Source organism: Muntiacus reevesi, chromosome 18 (assembly GCF_963930625.1).
Source record: "Muntiacus reevesi chromosome 18, mMunRee1.1, whole genome shotgun sequence".
Taxonomy (NCBI): domain Eukaryota; kingdom Metazoa; phylum Chordata; class Mammalia; order Artiodactyla; family Cervidae; genus Muntiacus; species Muntiacus reevesi.
In genome coordinates, this window is record NC_089266.1 from 37,071,965 (window position 1) to 37,086,883 (window position 14,919).

At 36.2% G+C, this 14,919-nt stretch overlaps 1 protein-coding gene across 1 annotated transcript in view; it reads left to right on the forward strand.

Annotated features, from left to right (window-relative positions):
- UBE2G1 (ubiquitin conjugating enzyme E2 G1) overlaps positions 1–14,919 on the forward strand; it is an 88,104-nt gene that overhangs the window by 61,159 nt on the left and 12,026 nt on the right. Inside the window, exons 3-5 of the mRNA XM_065908476.1 lie at positions 6,759–6,856; positions 9,802–9,980; positions 13,328–13,450. Coding sequence (XP_065764548.1) covers positions 6,759–6,856; positions 9,802–9,980; positions 13,328–13,414 — 364 coding nt within the window. The 3' untranslated portion in view covers positions 13,415–13,450. The remainder of the gene's footprint in view (positions 1–6,758; positions 6,857–9,801; positions 9,981–13,327; positions 13,451–14,919) is intronic.

Sequence of the window (14,919 nt, forward strand, 5' to 3'; positions counted from 1 at the left end):
TTATTTGAAAGTAAATTTCTTACCAGGTTTTGCACACAAAATCATACTTATGCCTGTCTTCTGAGCCTGATGAGGTTCTGTTCTGGGTTTCTAAATCAAAACACATTGCATGAAGGTTTACTCAAGGAAGACACAGCAAGATTCCCGTGACAGAATCTTGTTAATCCTAAAGTTGGTGTGTGATAACAAGAGAAGTTCTTCTAAACTAATGTCTAAGTAGAAAATGAGTGAGGCATCCAGGTTTGACCTCCCATCTCTAAGGACCTCACAATTTTTATACTTTTTTCATGAGATGGTGGCAAGCATCTCTAAATTTACTAGCTGTTCCGTATACATGTTGTGTCCCTTCAGCTTCATCAAAGAAAGACACTTTAATACTCATTGTACTAGTTAACAGGCCATCCTTCCTACCAATGAAAACCTATTTCTGGCCTTTCATATACATTTAAAAAGTGCTGACTGTCTGTTGTCTATCTGAGGCGTGGATAACAGAAGCATTTGTGGCAGCTGCTCTGGAGTTGCTGACTGGCTGCCATTTCCTCACTGTCCCTTACTGATGAGAGCACTGATTGCACCCAGGCTACAGTTTAACCTCAGTGCCAAATATACTTTGAACATCCTGTGAACAATGAAGCCTTAATGCCGTTGACAAACCTTATAATTATCATCCAAATTTACTTGGGTATGATTCCTTTCTATGAATGACCTTTTCCAAAGTCATGTGAGTACATGCTGGAAGTTGTGAAATTCTTTATAAAGCCTTCAGGAAGGGGGTTTAAGATTTATTGAGTGTTGGCCATCCCTTTTAGCAACTTCCTATTTAGAATTGTTTCAAAAATAAAACATTGTAGGCATTTACACTACTTACTAATTTAGTTTCCTAATGTTTTTGAGCACTCTTACACTAGATGCTATGAACATGACCTTAAGTCAGTTAACGGGTGCTGCTCCGAGGCGGTTACAGTTTAGCTGGCAGAGCTGGTCACTGGTCGTTATCTGATACACTTTGGGGACGGCCATGACGGAGGGGGGCTTCGGGATACGGTGGGAACTCACTGGGGGTGTGGCAGGTCTTCAGTGTGCTGGGGAATGTTTCCCAGAGGAGGAGATGTCTAAAGTGAGAGCTGAAGAGCTAGTCACTGTTATTAGTTAGTAGGATTCCGGCTGTAAGCAAAGGAAATCTGATTTTAGCTGGCTTAGAAAATAAGGAAATTTGTTTTCTTGACAGAGATAGTAAAATGGTTACAACAGTTTTGAGCATTTCAGAGTATGCTGAAAAGGAAGAAATGAAGGTAGTTTCTGCTTGTGTTTTATGTATTTCTTATATAGAAATAAGAATAGAGCCTCCAATTAAAACTAAAAAAATTTAAAAATAAGAGTGAGCTAACGTCAAAAAAGTAAAAAAAAAAAAAAAAAAAGTAATTTTTTATGTATTTCAATGTAGAAAAGCCTTTTTTCTGGAAGTTCTCCAGCAGATTCTTGTCTCATTTGTTGGAATCAAGTTGCTTCGTCATTCCTTACCCGGTAACTGGCAAGATGAATGAGATTGCCACATTTGGTTTAATTATTCTGGGATTGAAGAGATTTGGGATTGTCAATAGCTAGTAAGGATTAACTAGACAAATACTCTGGCAGTAGCAGTGGGCTTAGGAGATGGGGATAAGTAGGAGATGGGGATAAGTGGAAGGGAAGCTGGGGATTGAGCATTTCATAGGGAGAATGAAATGTTTGTGTACATAGGTCTGGAAAATAAGGGACAGAACAAGGGAATGGCAACTGAGCAAAACGACTATAAGGAATTTCAAAATATGAGGTTGGCTAGAGAGTTGAAGGCTAGAAAATGTTTGTAAACACTGTTAAGGATTTAGGATTTTTCTTTGTCCTGAGGACAAAGCATAACCACTGGGGAGTTCTACATCAAGAGTTATCAGGTTTATATCTTAGAATGTGCATCAGAGTCTAAGTATCGTAACTTTGGAATTATAAATTTAATCTTCCTTCAGCTTACTTGTGTTTTATTTCTGCAGTAAAATGTTTTAAACTATTGTTTAAAAAAATTGGGGGGGGGGTCATCTATAGTGTAAGAAGGGGCTTCCTTGATAGCTCAGCTGGTAAAGAATCACCTGCAATGCAGGAGACCCTGATTTGATTTCTGAGTCAGGAAGATCCCCTGGAGAAAGGGGTAGGCTACCTACTCCAGTATTCTTGGGCTTTCCTGGTGGCTCAGATGGTAAAGAATCTGCCTGCAGTGTGGGAGACGTGGGTTCGATCCCTGGGTTGGGAAGATCCCCTGGAGGAGGGCATGGCAACACTAGTATTCTCGCCTGGAGAATCCCCAGGGACAGAGGAGCCTGGTGGGCTGCCGTCCATGGGGTCTCAAAGAGTCAGACACAGCTGAGCGACCAAGCATGCTTCGTTAAGAAATGGACTGAAGTAGGGAGATGGACAGCCTTGCTCAGGGGAAGGCACACTTGTGCCTAGGACAGGGCCCTGAGAAAAGCAGGGGAAGTTAGCCAGACATCTAGCAAAAGGTTTTGTAGAAGGAGGCTTTCTAAAACACCACCGAGAATCAAGTAGTTAATGCTGTTTGCTGATTTAACAGTAAGGAAGTTACTGGTATTCAGTGGAGTGAAGAGGGTAGAGGCCTTCTCGTGGTTGTTGGAGGAGTGTTACTTGAAATGAGACACAGATCTTAAGTGTAAGTAACTGACTATGAGGAGAAACAGAGAGGCTGGTAATGGGGGGAGGGGTTATAGTATTGAAAGTAGCTAATGTGAGCTTAGATGGTATCCAAACCTAAGTGATTGATCCATCAGTTAGTAATTAATTAGGTCATTTCTGTAATAGAATGATTACTGTACTAAAATTCTTTAAAAGCTAGTGTAGTTCATGGTGGTGCCATTAACCCTCATTTAGCCACTAGAGGGCACCCCACACTCCTTACTATCCATGTGTCAATAACGAGTCTATTCAGGCATTACTTTATTGATAGTTGCTTTGAGTATTAATTTAGCTGTACATTTATCTTCACACAGTATTAACTTTTTATTGCTGCTCTTGCCATTGGCTCAGACAGTAAAGAGTCTGCCCACAATATGAGAGACCTGGGTTCGATCCCTGGGTTGGGAAGATCCCCTGGTGAAGGAAACCGCAACCCACTCCAGTACTCTTGTCTGGAAAATCCCATGGACGGAGGAGCCTGGTGGGCTACAGTCCATGGGGTCACAAAGAGTTGGACACAAACTGAGCGACTAACACTTGCCATTAATTAATGTTTCTGGAGATACTAAAAATAGATTCTTGAGGCTTTCTCTCTATGAAAAATAACCTGAAACTCGTGTGACAACCTGCTATTTTCAGACTAATGATTATCACGTAGTGTGACTAGCTGCCCATTCCCACGGAAAGAATAATATCAGGTAGGAGCAGCAGTAGGCTTTGGAAGAAACTTTAGGAGACATGGGTTCCACTGTGAATTATAGATTTTATAAATTTGTATTAGTAAATGGTATGTAACTTTTGCTGTACCTGTTTTTCATCACTCATGCCTGGTGTGCTCAAGAAGTATGTTTTATATTGTGTCCTACCTCTGGCAATGGTGTGAAAAATTTGTAGAATCTTGGAAGATTATATGTATCTTGTTATTGCCTTACCTTGAGTGTATATAGAAAATGAAGAGTTGACTAACCAAATTTCCGGATTAATATTCTTTCGCAGTAACAAAATTCTTATACAGTCTGTTTAAAACTTAGCTGCACAAGCTATATATTTTGTAATGAACTTTCGGAAGGAATGAACCTGGTGCCCATGTGACTTAGAAATTGATTGATCAATGGCAGTACCCTATCATTTATCATTTAGTGCTTAAGAATGTGAGTTTTGGAAAATATCTTTGTTTACCTCCCTGAGTCTACTACTGTTATTATCCCTGTGAATTTTAAGTTATTTAAACTTCATCTTGTTTCATTTCTAGCATAGAACCTTGTGCCTAGAAAGTGTTCAGAAGGTTCAGTGTTTTATTGTTTGTAGTAGCAGAAACATTGGAAGCCATCAAATATTTTATGAAGGTAATAAATTGTGACAGGTAAAAATGAATAAACAGAAGACAGATGTGAAAAGGAATATATAAAAGAACAATGTGGATGGCAACATATGGTATATCATTTAAAGAAAGTAAATATGGCTGAATGATAGGATCTGACAAAGTAGAATGATAGGCTCTTATCCTTGTAAGATTTTTATACATTTAATACACAGACAGTAAGGGAAGTCTAATAGAAGAAACTTGAACTGCCCTAGAACATCATGCTAGTAATCATATATGTAATATATCTGTAATTATATATAGCAGTTATACTCTTACACTGTTAATATCTGTGAAGAGAAAGTAGGAAAGCATCATTTAAACCATTGATGCTTTTCATAAAACTTTGGTTTTGCTCATCATAGTAGCATCTTTATGTATTTGAAAAATAGTATGTGACATTTTAATATTTATTTAACCATGTTTTGTACACTATGTTTTGAGTTTTAGGCTTAAAAAAAAGTAGGATTTTCACAGGTGTTAGAGAAGTTAAGGATTCCACCGGTAGGAAAAAAACTAAAGAATTGCATGATTGATTCAGAATGGATGAGGACATTGCAGACCAAAAAAAAAAAATTGTGCACTTTAAACTTTTAAGGATGATCCAGTTAATTAAATTTGATTAAAATTTTTAATAGACTAAGGTAATCTTTCATGGTAGGGATTTCAGCCAGCTGTTGTAAAGCTTTTAAGTGGATCTGATATCAGTCAAAATTTAGGGACCCAGGAAAGCTAACTTGGTATCAGGGAATAGCCTTACCAATGGTTTAAAGTACATGGGTTTTGTGGTAGCTGTTCTGATGTTCTTTTACATAGATTCTTGCCTAGTTTTTATATTTGTGGCTTTCGAAGTGTTTTTTTTAAAACCACAACGCATAATCAGAAATGTTTTACATTATGACCCTCTGTATACTTAATACACTTCATAGAAGGAAGCATGTATGTAAGCATAAAGAGAAACATGTTCCACTCGGAGCCCAGTGGCCTTTCCTAAGTATTCAGAAGTATTTGGTGTTAATGATCTACCTTTCTTGAACACTGTCCTGAAAGCTTGCTTTTATGATCAGAAAAAAGCAATGAGAACACATACTTGCTTTGGTTAAAACTTCAAGTGATATCAAAATGTACAAAGCAGAAAGTAAAAAGTCTCATAATCCTGTGCTTCAGAGTTAACCACTTTTGTGTATTGGTGTCATGTTTCCAGACATTTTTCTATTTCTATACAAACATACCCTCACTTTTTCTTGTTAAAGACAAATGGGCTTATTCTGTAGATACTTTTTAAAAACTTAACAATAGATTGCTCATTTCATTCCAGTATTTATTGCTGATACTTTTCTTGATATTTTCCTCTGACCCTAGAATGGTAAGTGCTATAAATCAGTGATCTCTAATGTCTTGTTCTCTGTCATATCCCTTTACGTACAGCAGTGCCTTCTCTAGGTAGATAATCAATATCTATTTGTTTAATGAATGAAAACCATTTAATGAGCTGAGAATTCTGTTATTTACTGATCTGAAACAAACACAGTCAGATGACCCTGCATCTGACCCTGCTCTATGGGGGTATATATCTTATAATAAAAGAATCAGAGGTGTGAATTCCTTTTGCAGTAAAGAAATGGAAAAGAAGTCCACGTGATAGAGGGACACAGGGGCTAGTTAGGATTGGGTAGCCAAGTAAAATCTTTCTCAAGAGGTAACATTTTGGCTGAGTTCTGAATATAACAAAGGGAGAAGCACCTTTGAAACAGAGGAAACGCACTACCAAGGTCAGTAGTCAGGAACTTTGTCATTTTTGCCCCATAAGACTGACTTTTTTCATTGGTTTTCTGCAACATTGACTTGTGTTGTTTTGACTGTTGTTTAGGAACAGTTCCTAAGCACAGCAGTCACTAGTCACTTGTGGCTGTTAGAATTAAACAAGATGAAAAATTCAGTTCATCAGTTGTATTGGGTTGGCCAAAAAGTTCTAGCCATATTATAAGTGGTTGGTGGCTACCATGTTGGAGAACGTAACTATAGACTGTCTCCAGTGTGCAGAGTTCTACTGCCTAGCACTACTTTGGAACACACCAGAATATAAACTCCTTGAGAGACTATGCTTTGTTCACTGGTGTACTCCCAGTGTCTGGCACGTAAAGACTAAATAAATACATGTTAAATGATAAGATGAATAAATGGATGGATGGATGGTTGGAGGTCAGCACAACTGTTCCCAGAGAGGCAATAAGAAAATGCATAAGCTCTCAGATGAGAAAAAGCTTGTTGTGTTTAAAGAACAGAATGACTGGGATGAGAGAGGAGTGATAGGTTGAGATCAATGTAGAAAAATTGACACCTTGACCCTGATAGGCAATGTTAAAGAACATTTGAGTTTTTAGTGCAGTGGGAAGCAATAAAGAGATGTGTGTAGCACAACAGTAGCGTGATCTGATCTGGATGTCTTTTTAAAGCTGTTTCTTTCATTTTACTGTTTTTGAGAGTTTAATAAGGTGGTAGGTATGACAGTTTATACTAAACTTGGTATTTGAGTAAGTAAACTGCTTGAAATCCAGATTATTTATTTCGTTTATAATGTTAGCACTAGCATCCTTGTTTTATGTTTGTTTTTAATAATTATCTTACTTATAAGCAGGAACTTATAGGCAAGAACTTGTTTTTGTTTTTCCAGTGAAGGTGGTGTTTTTAAAGCTCATCTCACTTTCCCAAAAGATTATCCCCTTCGGCCTCCTAAAATGAAATTCATTACAGAAATCTGGCATCCAAATGGTAAGTTTATCTAGTTTTACTTTTACATTTGCAAGTATGATGGCCTGTCACTGAAGTTTTCAAGGTCAATAAGTAAGATATTGTTCTCAGTGAAATTGTGTTGGAATTTTTATACTAGGTTCATTGTGTTTGTTATGTACATGGTCTTGGATTAGATTCCTTCTAAAAGAAAGAGTAACAGATCAAATGGAAAAAGTTTATTTACTTAGTTCTCAGCTATGATGTTCACAGCTGAGATGTTCATGAGTTCATGGGTGATACTGAGCATTAATAGAGCTCTTAAAATTGAGATTATTTCCAAGGTATTATGTGATTCCTTGGCTATTACAGAGAACACAGAAGTAGTCAAACTTGGATTTTTCATTTTTATTTTCTCATCTTAGTTCCTAGACTATGGACACTGTTAACTATATTGTTTTTCATAAGAAAAAGAGATGTCTTACCTACGTCATAAGATGATTGATAGGGTCAAATGAGATAAAACTCTGCGTGTTTAGATCTTTGGAAAGTATCTAACAGTGCTGTGCATAAAATGGTGACATTGACTTTTTTTTACCCGAAGTTGTACAACCATTTAAAATTCACTTTGTGAGCCAAAGGTTAGTCTAGATAAACTATGTTTATACACAGTCTCCCTGAACTTTTGGCCTTGTTTTGTATGATTGAGCTTGCAAGAATTTCTTTCCTAAGTATTTTGACTATAAGTATTTTGTAATCAGTGTTGTCTTTTTAGACTCTTAAACCAGTCTGCATTCTGCTTCTCATAACCCAGACATTGTGTTGCAAGGAAGAGAAACTCTTCTATATTAGTTTAAGCAAAAATCAGTGAGAGTAATGGGTGCATGAATAAACCAAGGCTTGGTTACAAGGAAATGTAATAGAACTCAGTGACCTGAAAAACAGTTGAGTCTTAGAACAGAATATAACTGATGAATGGAAAACTTTGGGAATCAAGGAGGCCACCATATTTCATCACATCTTAGGTAGCAGTGATCACAGCAGACATAGTTATTTTTTGCACCAGTATGAAGGGAAAAAAAGAATTTCTTTATGGTAGAACACGTTAGTGATAGTCCTGCACAATGTATGGATGCATGAATCGACCACATCTGCCCCTTGTTGCTTGGACATATGGTTCATTTCTTCCTAGGCTCTTGGCAGTTTCCCCTGCCTTCTCTTGAATTATTCAATGTGTAATAGTTTTTTTGCACCTGTTTTAAAGGAAAATGTAACAAAAAGTTTCTGAATGCTCTCTTGCATGAATTAGCCCATGTTACTGTTGGTAAAGCCTCTTGGAGCTTTAGTTTCTTTGTCTGTGAGTTACATGAGAGCAATACATGGACTTGAATTATTAAGAGGAATGATAGCACTGGCCTTTTCACTCAATTATCAGCTCAATTATTTCACTCAGATATCTTGCCTTTTTAAAAAAATTACTACAGTTTTAATAGGTAATAGGAATTAAGCATAAAAGCCTCATTCTAAGAGGTTTAAAATGTTTTCTGTATGTTTAAAATGAAATGACATGAGGTCAAAATTTTAAAGATGCTAAATTATAGCCATTTCTATAAAAGGAAAATGGATCTTAAATCGATTCTCTCTGGTAGAATTTTGTGCAAACATTTGATATTAAATGTTCTCAAAAACATATGACTTCCTTTTCTCAAGGAAAAATTTATATTATGTGGTGAGGAAAATGTCTTAACACTATATTATCATTTTCTGTTTAACTTTATAGTGCTGTTACAAGTTTTACTGTTATTCTTGCCTGTTGATCTAGTTATTTCATTTTAGTTAATGAATTATATTAGAAGGTGTAGGTGAGTTGGGATAAGGAGTGTTAATTGTAGAATAGTTCATGTACAATACACTGAAGGCATGGGTCTTAAATGTTGCATTTACTGCTAAACTCCCTGTGTCACGTGGGTGCCTGGCATACAGCATGCACTCAGAAAGCATTAGTCGTAGAGCCACAATGCATATAAGCTTTGATGCTGGTTCCCCAGAGGCGAAAAATACGCTTTAACATTATACCTATCATAAATTTGTTGGACTTTAGATAGGAAGTCAGAAATGAACATAAGTATTGTTATTGGTTATTTATAGGATTTGCAGATTTGGTTGTGTAATATAAAGAATTTAGTGGAATAGGACCCCATTCCCCCTTTTGATCAACAATTAATTTATGGCTTGGATTTTAAAATAGGTTTATAGATTAGAGACCTAATGAATGTATGCTGATGAGTTTTCACTGGCACTATAAAATGATCTTTTTGGAGAAGGAAATGGCAACCTACTCTAGTACTCTTGCCTGGAAAATCCCATGGATAGAGGAACCTTGCAGGCTACAGTTCATGGGGTTGCAAAGAGTGCGACACTTCACTTTGTGGATTTGTGTGTGGATTTGTGTGTGTGTTTTCCCTGAAAATATAATTTTGCCTTTATGTGATTTAAAAAGTACTTTATGATGTTATTGTTTATGTTTTTCTTAGGAAAGTCTTAGACCTTTGACTATCAACAATTTCAATCAGTAAGTTGTTAGGGAAACTAGGAAATCATACAGAAACTCAGTTCTGGTGTTTGGACCATATAGTTTGTATAAATGAACAGATTCAATAGATACCATTTATTTCATTATATTTATTACATGTTAAATGCTAGGTACCATCTACATATTAACTTGAAATTTTGCAGAAATGAAAAAGATGGCTTACATTTCTTTTGGGTTTGTCAGGTGAATTCTATTTGGTAGAATCTCTGGTCTTCCTAAAAGGTTAATAGGTTCCATTTTGGAAATTAACTTCTGTGTATATTCAGTGGAACAGTGGTACTGAATCTTATACAGATACCATGGGAATCAGGATCATATCAAATAATATGTATTTTATGTATAGCCAATTTTTTTAAAGTATTTAAAACTGGAGTCTTACTCTCTAATTTTGCAGTTGATAAAAATGGTGATGTATGCATTTCTATTCTTCACGAACCTGGAGAAGATAAATATGGTTATGAAAAGCCAGAGGAACGCTGGCTGCCTATTCACACGGTGGAAACCATCATGATTAGTGTCATTTCTATGCTGGCAGACCCCAATGGAGACTCACCTGCTAATGTTGATGCTGCGGTAAGGTGGTCACATGGACACATCTGCTCTCCCCTTTAATTAAGCTTGATTAAAACTATATACTTTTATATGTATATGTATGTGTTTGTGGATGTGTATTGATATGTCTATTTATTTTCATTTATTTTTCTCATAAATCTTATTTTACCACCAAATAGTTGTACCTTTTAAGAATAAGGATGCTATCCTACATAATTGTAAAACTATTATTTATTATACTTAATATGTAGTTGCTATAAGGTCCATATTACTTGCAAGCATTTATTTTTAAAACTTTCAGACTTACAAAACGTTGGACACCCTATACCCTACACATAGATTGTGGCATCTGGTCCCATCACTTCATGGGAAATAGATCGGGAAACAGTGGAAACAGTGTCAGACTTTATTTTTTTGGGCTCCAACATCATTTTAGATGGTGATTGCAGCCATGAAATTAAAAGACACTTACTCCTTGGAAGGAAAGTGATGACCAACCTAGATAGCATATTAAAAAGCAGAGACATTAGTTTGCCAACAAAAGTCCGTCTGGTCAAGGCTATGGTTTTTCCAGTGGTCATGTATGTATGTGAGAGTTGGACTGTGAAGAAAACTGAGCGCCAAAGAATTGATGCTTTTGAACTGTGGTGTTGGAGAAGACTCTTGAGAGTCCCCTGGACTGCAAGGAGATCCAACCAGTCCATCCTAAAGATCAGTCCTGGGTGTTCATTGGAAGGACTGGTGCTGAAGTTGAAACTCCAGTACTTTGGCCACCTCATGCAAAGAGTTGACTAATTGGAAAAGACCTTGATGCTGGGAGGGATTGGGGGCAGGAGGAGAAGGGGACGACAGGATGAGATGGCTGGATGGCATCACTGACTCGATGGACATGAGTTTGAGTAAACTCCGGGAGTTGGTGATGGACAGCAAGGCCTGGCATGCTGTGATTCATGGGGTCGCACAGTCGAACACAACTGAGCGACTGAACTGAACTGAACACATAGATTCACAATTGTGGAGATTTTGCAACATTGTTGTTATTATTAACATTATTGTCATTATTATTATTTGCTAAACTGAGGCTTTATAGATCTTTATATTTAAATACTTCAGCATGTATCTCCTAAGAATAAAGAGAGGGGGCAAGGAAGAATCCAGAATTTAGGAACTTATTTTATTTTGTATTTATGTTTTATTTATTTTTACTTAGTTTTTTATTTTTCAATCTTCTTTCTTTTCCTTTAAAAAAAATTATTTTTGTTTCTGTTTTTTTTTGCCTGCACCATGTGGCATATGGAATCTTAGTTTCCTGATCAGGGATTGAACTTTTGGCCCTGCAGTGGAAGCGTGGAGTCTTAACCACTAGGGAAGTCCTGTATTCATGTTTTATTAGTCTTTTTTTAAATCTAGAATAGTCCTAGTTCCTCAGTCATCTATCCCTCTTTAAAATTCCTTTTGCTGTAATTCTTGGAAACTTTGTTAGGATACGTGAAAGCCAGCAGGTTAAATTCACCTTTTTTTTCCCCCCTCTTGTTAATTCAAATCTACATAAAAACTTGGGGGTAAAATCTTACTTGTAGAAAAACACTACATAGATAACCACCTTTCATTTGATCTTAGCCAAAAGACCAAGAAGTGATATAACCACCTTTCAAATCTCTGACTTTGAATTTTTTAATTTAGTAATTGAATTGAAGTAAACACTTACAGAAAATCATTCTAACTTTATACTTAGTCAAGTATCAGTCCAAACAACATAAGGAGTGTATGTGTGCAGAATTGGTTCTCCTCAGGAGTGTGTGAATGATAAGCCAGATATTAAACTCAGATTAAAAAAAAATAATGAGTGAGTTGGAGGAAGAGAGGTGTCAAATGCCAAAATGAAGAACTAATTACTTTCCATACCAAATACCCATACCTGGAACTCTAATTCTAATGGTCTTCAGATACTTTTATAAAATCTATATATCATCATTATTACTTTAGGAAGGTATTAAAATTTGGGGTGTGTGTAGAAGGGAAGGCCAAACTTTCTGTCATTCAGTTTTCAACCCCACTTTTTACTGACTTCAAGCTGCCATTTCCAAACTTTAACTTTGAGGTTCTCTTCAGTAGGTCCTTTCCCTCTTTGCTGGGGTCCCACTGAGACTTCCCTAGGCTATTACTTTCTCTGCTCTGCTGCATGTTTCATTGTTTCATCTTTCATCTACTTTTGGTCTTCCAGTCCCCATTATTAGATGACTTCACTGCCATTTTCTTTGGTAGTGAGGATTTATGTCTTTAAAAAGTAATTCCAAGGACTTCCCTGATGGCCCCAATGGTTAAGATTTCATGCTCCCAATGCAGGGAGCACAGGTTCTAGAAATAGGATCCCACATGCTGCATGGTGCACTCAAATAATAATAATTACAATATAATCTCTTTAATACCTTTCTACCTGATCCCCCTTGCTCTCAGTCTTAATTCTCTCTGCTAAGTGTGCTTTTTAGGCGATTTTTCTTCTCCTTGGTATTGACCTCCCCTCTTTACTGGAATCGCTCTTTGTTCCTTAAAATGTCTTAGAAATGATGAGGTAATTACAGACAACAACATTTTATTCACAAACACTTCATCAAATGTCTACAAATCTCTCTGCATTTCCACATTATAGTTTACCTCATAATTTACTATAATGATCGGCTTACTGGGGTGCCTTGCTTTGAAGGAAAAAATTTGTTCAGATCTCTTCCTCTGCAAGAGCAAGTGTTGACGGTTTCCACAGTCTTTGCTGTCCCTACATGGATGATACAGGAAAAAAAAAATAGGCCAGGCATTTTAGTGAGAATTTCCTGCTATTTACATACTAAATAAAAATCAGCTCTATTCTCATGTGAAAGTATGCTGGTCCTGTTTTGTGTTCCATTTTCATGTGCCTGCCAGTAATAGTGTCATTGTTACTGTCCTGTCCTGTCCCCTCCCCCACTAGAAATACTACTCAGTATCATCTCAGTATGATGCATTACACCCATCTACCTGATATAGAAGGCACAGTTCTGTCTACTTTATTTTATGGTTGCTTCCAGCAGAGAGAGTTGGTGATCATTCAGATAGCCTGGATATCTTATTTGTAAGTTGTAGCTTTCTTTCCAGTGTAATACAAAATTGCTAAAGTTTCTTAGGACCCTTTCCTTTTTCAAAGAGACTTTGCCTATAGAAGTAATATGTATCCTGGCAGAGTGCCTTGCAAAAATGTTTTCTACCTTATCAACTGTTGAACATTTTATACGTGTTCACATTGCCAAAGCATTACATTAAAAATTAAAGTAAGATATTTGAGGTTGTGAGAGGAGTTTGCATAAAATCACTTGCTATTACTTTTGTACTTACAGAAAGAATGGAGGGAAGACAGAAATGGAGAATTCAAAAGGAAAGTTGCCCGCTGTGTAAGAAAAAGCCAAGAGACTGCTTTTGAGTGACATTTATTCAACAGCTGTAACTTCACTTATTTCAGGGTAAGTTCATTTAAAAAAATCATCCTACTCTTTTGCCTTTTTTATACATGACGTAAGTGTTTTTAGAAAATGTGTGATCTTGGGTATTTGAATTGCTTGTTTTCATTGGATTCATTTTTCAGTGGTAGGATCCAGTAGTCTGCTGTTTCTCAGCAGATTAGTGTCATCTGCTTGCTTTTCCCTTCAGTAAATCCAGCTGTTTTTAACTAGATATTCCATGTTAAACTGATTTAGTATGGTAGTAGTTGACGGTTGGTAAAATTTCTCATTATAAAGGGGTTTTTTTGTTTTTGCTACATTTTCTTTGTTTTATCTTTTGGTCTGCCATCTTTGACTAAACTAGGCATTAAAATTTCTTATATTATACTGTTCTATATATGGTAAAGATTGACTTAAGTTTTTCCTAGTTTTTTTAAAAAAGAAAAGACCATAGTTTGTAATATATTGATAAGACCATTAAACATCTGCCTTTCTTGTTTTAATTGGTCTTTATCTCCTTGCTCATTACTTACAGGGCCAGTAGGAAAATTTTTCCTTTTCTTGTATACCATCTGTCCACAAGTCTGCTTTAAGTCTATCAAGAAGCCAAAGATAGTAGGCACCCATCTGGCTTAGAAGAAGACAGGGTGTAGATAAATTGACCAAATGTGTGATATTTAAGTTCTCTGGTTTTTCTTTCTTTAAATTAAATATTGAGGTGATAAAACCTACTTATGAAACGTAGCATCTAAAAAAGTGAGAGTACATGCTATATCTTTGTATCAGCCACCTATTTTAAGAAAAAGAGCTGTATTATTAACTGTTACATCTCCTACATTGCCCTCCTCTACCCATACTTTTTTCATATTCCCAATTCTGTGTTTATCATTGCTTTTCTTCACAATTTCATCAATTTGTATTCCTAAGCAACATATTGCATGTTTTTGAGTTGGATATATGTGGAATTATAATGTCTTTTTTTGATCACATTCTTTTGTGACTTTGTTGCTCAACATTATATTGTTGAAATTGTCCTTTGTTGTATACAGTTATATTCCATGTTCACTGTTATGTAGTATTTCATTAGATAAATTTACTCTTGATTCTCATTTCATTATTTCTCTGGAGTGGGGTTTTTTGTTTGTTTTTTGTTATTGTTGTTTTTGCTTATTCTTGTTTCTGTTTTTGTTTTGTTTTTATTTGGGGTAGGCTGTTTCTTTCTTTTGACTGTACTGCCTGATTCCTAGGATCTTAGTTCCCTAATCAGGGATTGAACCTGGGCCTAGGGCAGTGAAAGCACTGAGTCTTAACCACTGGACCACCAGGGAATTTCCTTATTTCGCTTTGTTTTTGCTATTACAGAGAATGTAGCTATCCTTGCTTCTTGTAGAGGTATTGCAAGAGTTTCTCTTGGGTGTATACCTAGGGGTAGAATTAAGTTAAAGGTATATACACATCACTTTGACTAGATAATGCCAAATTGTTTTAAA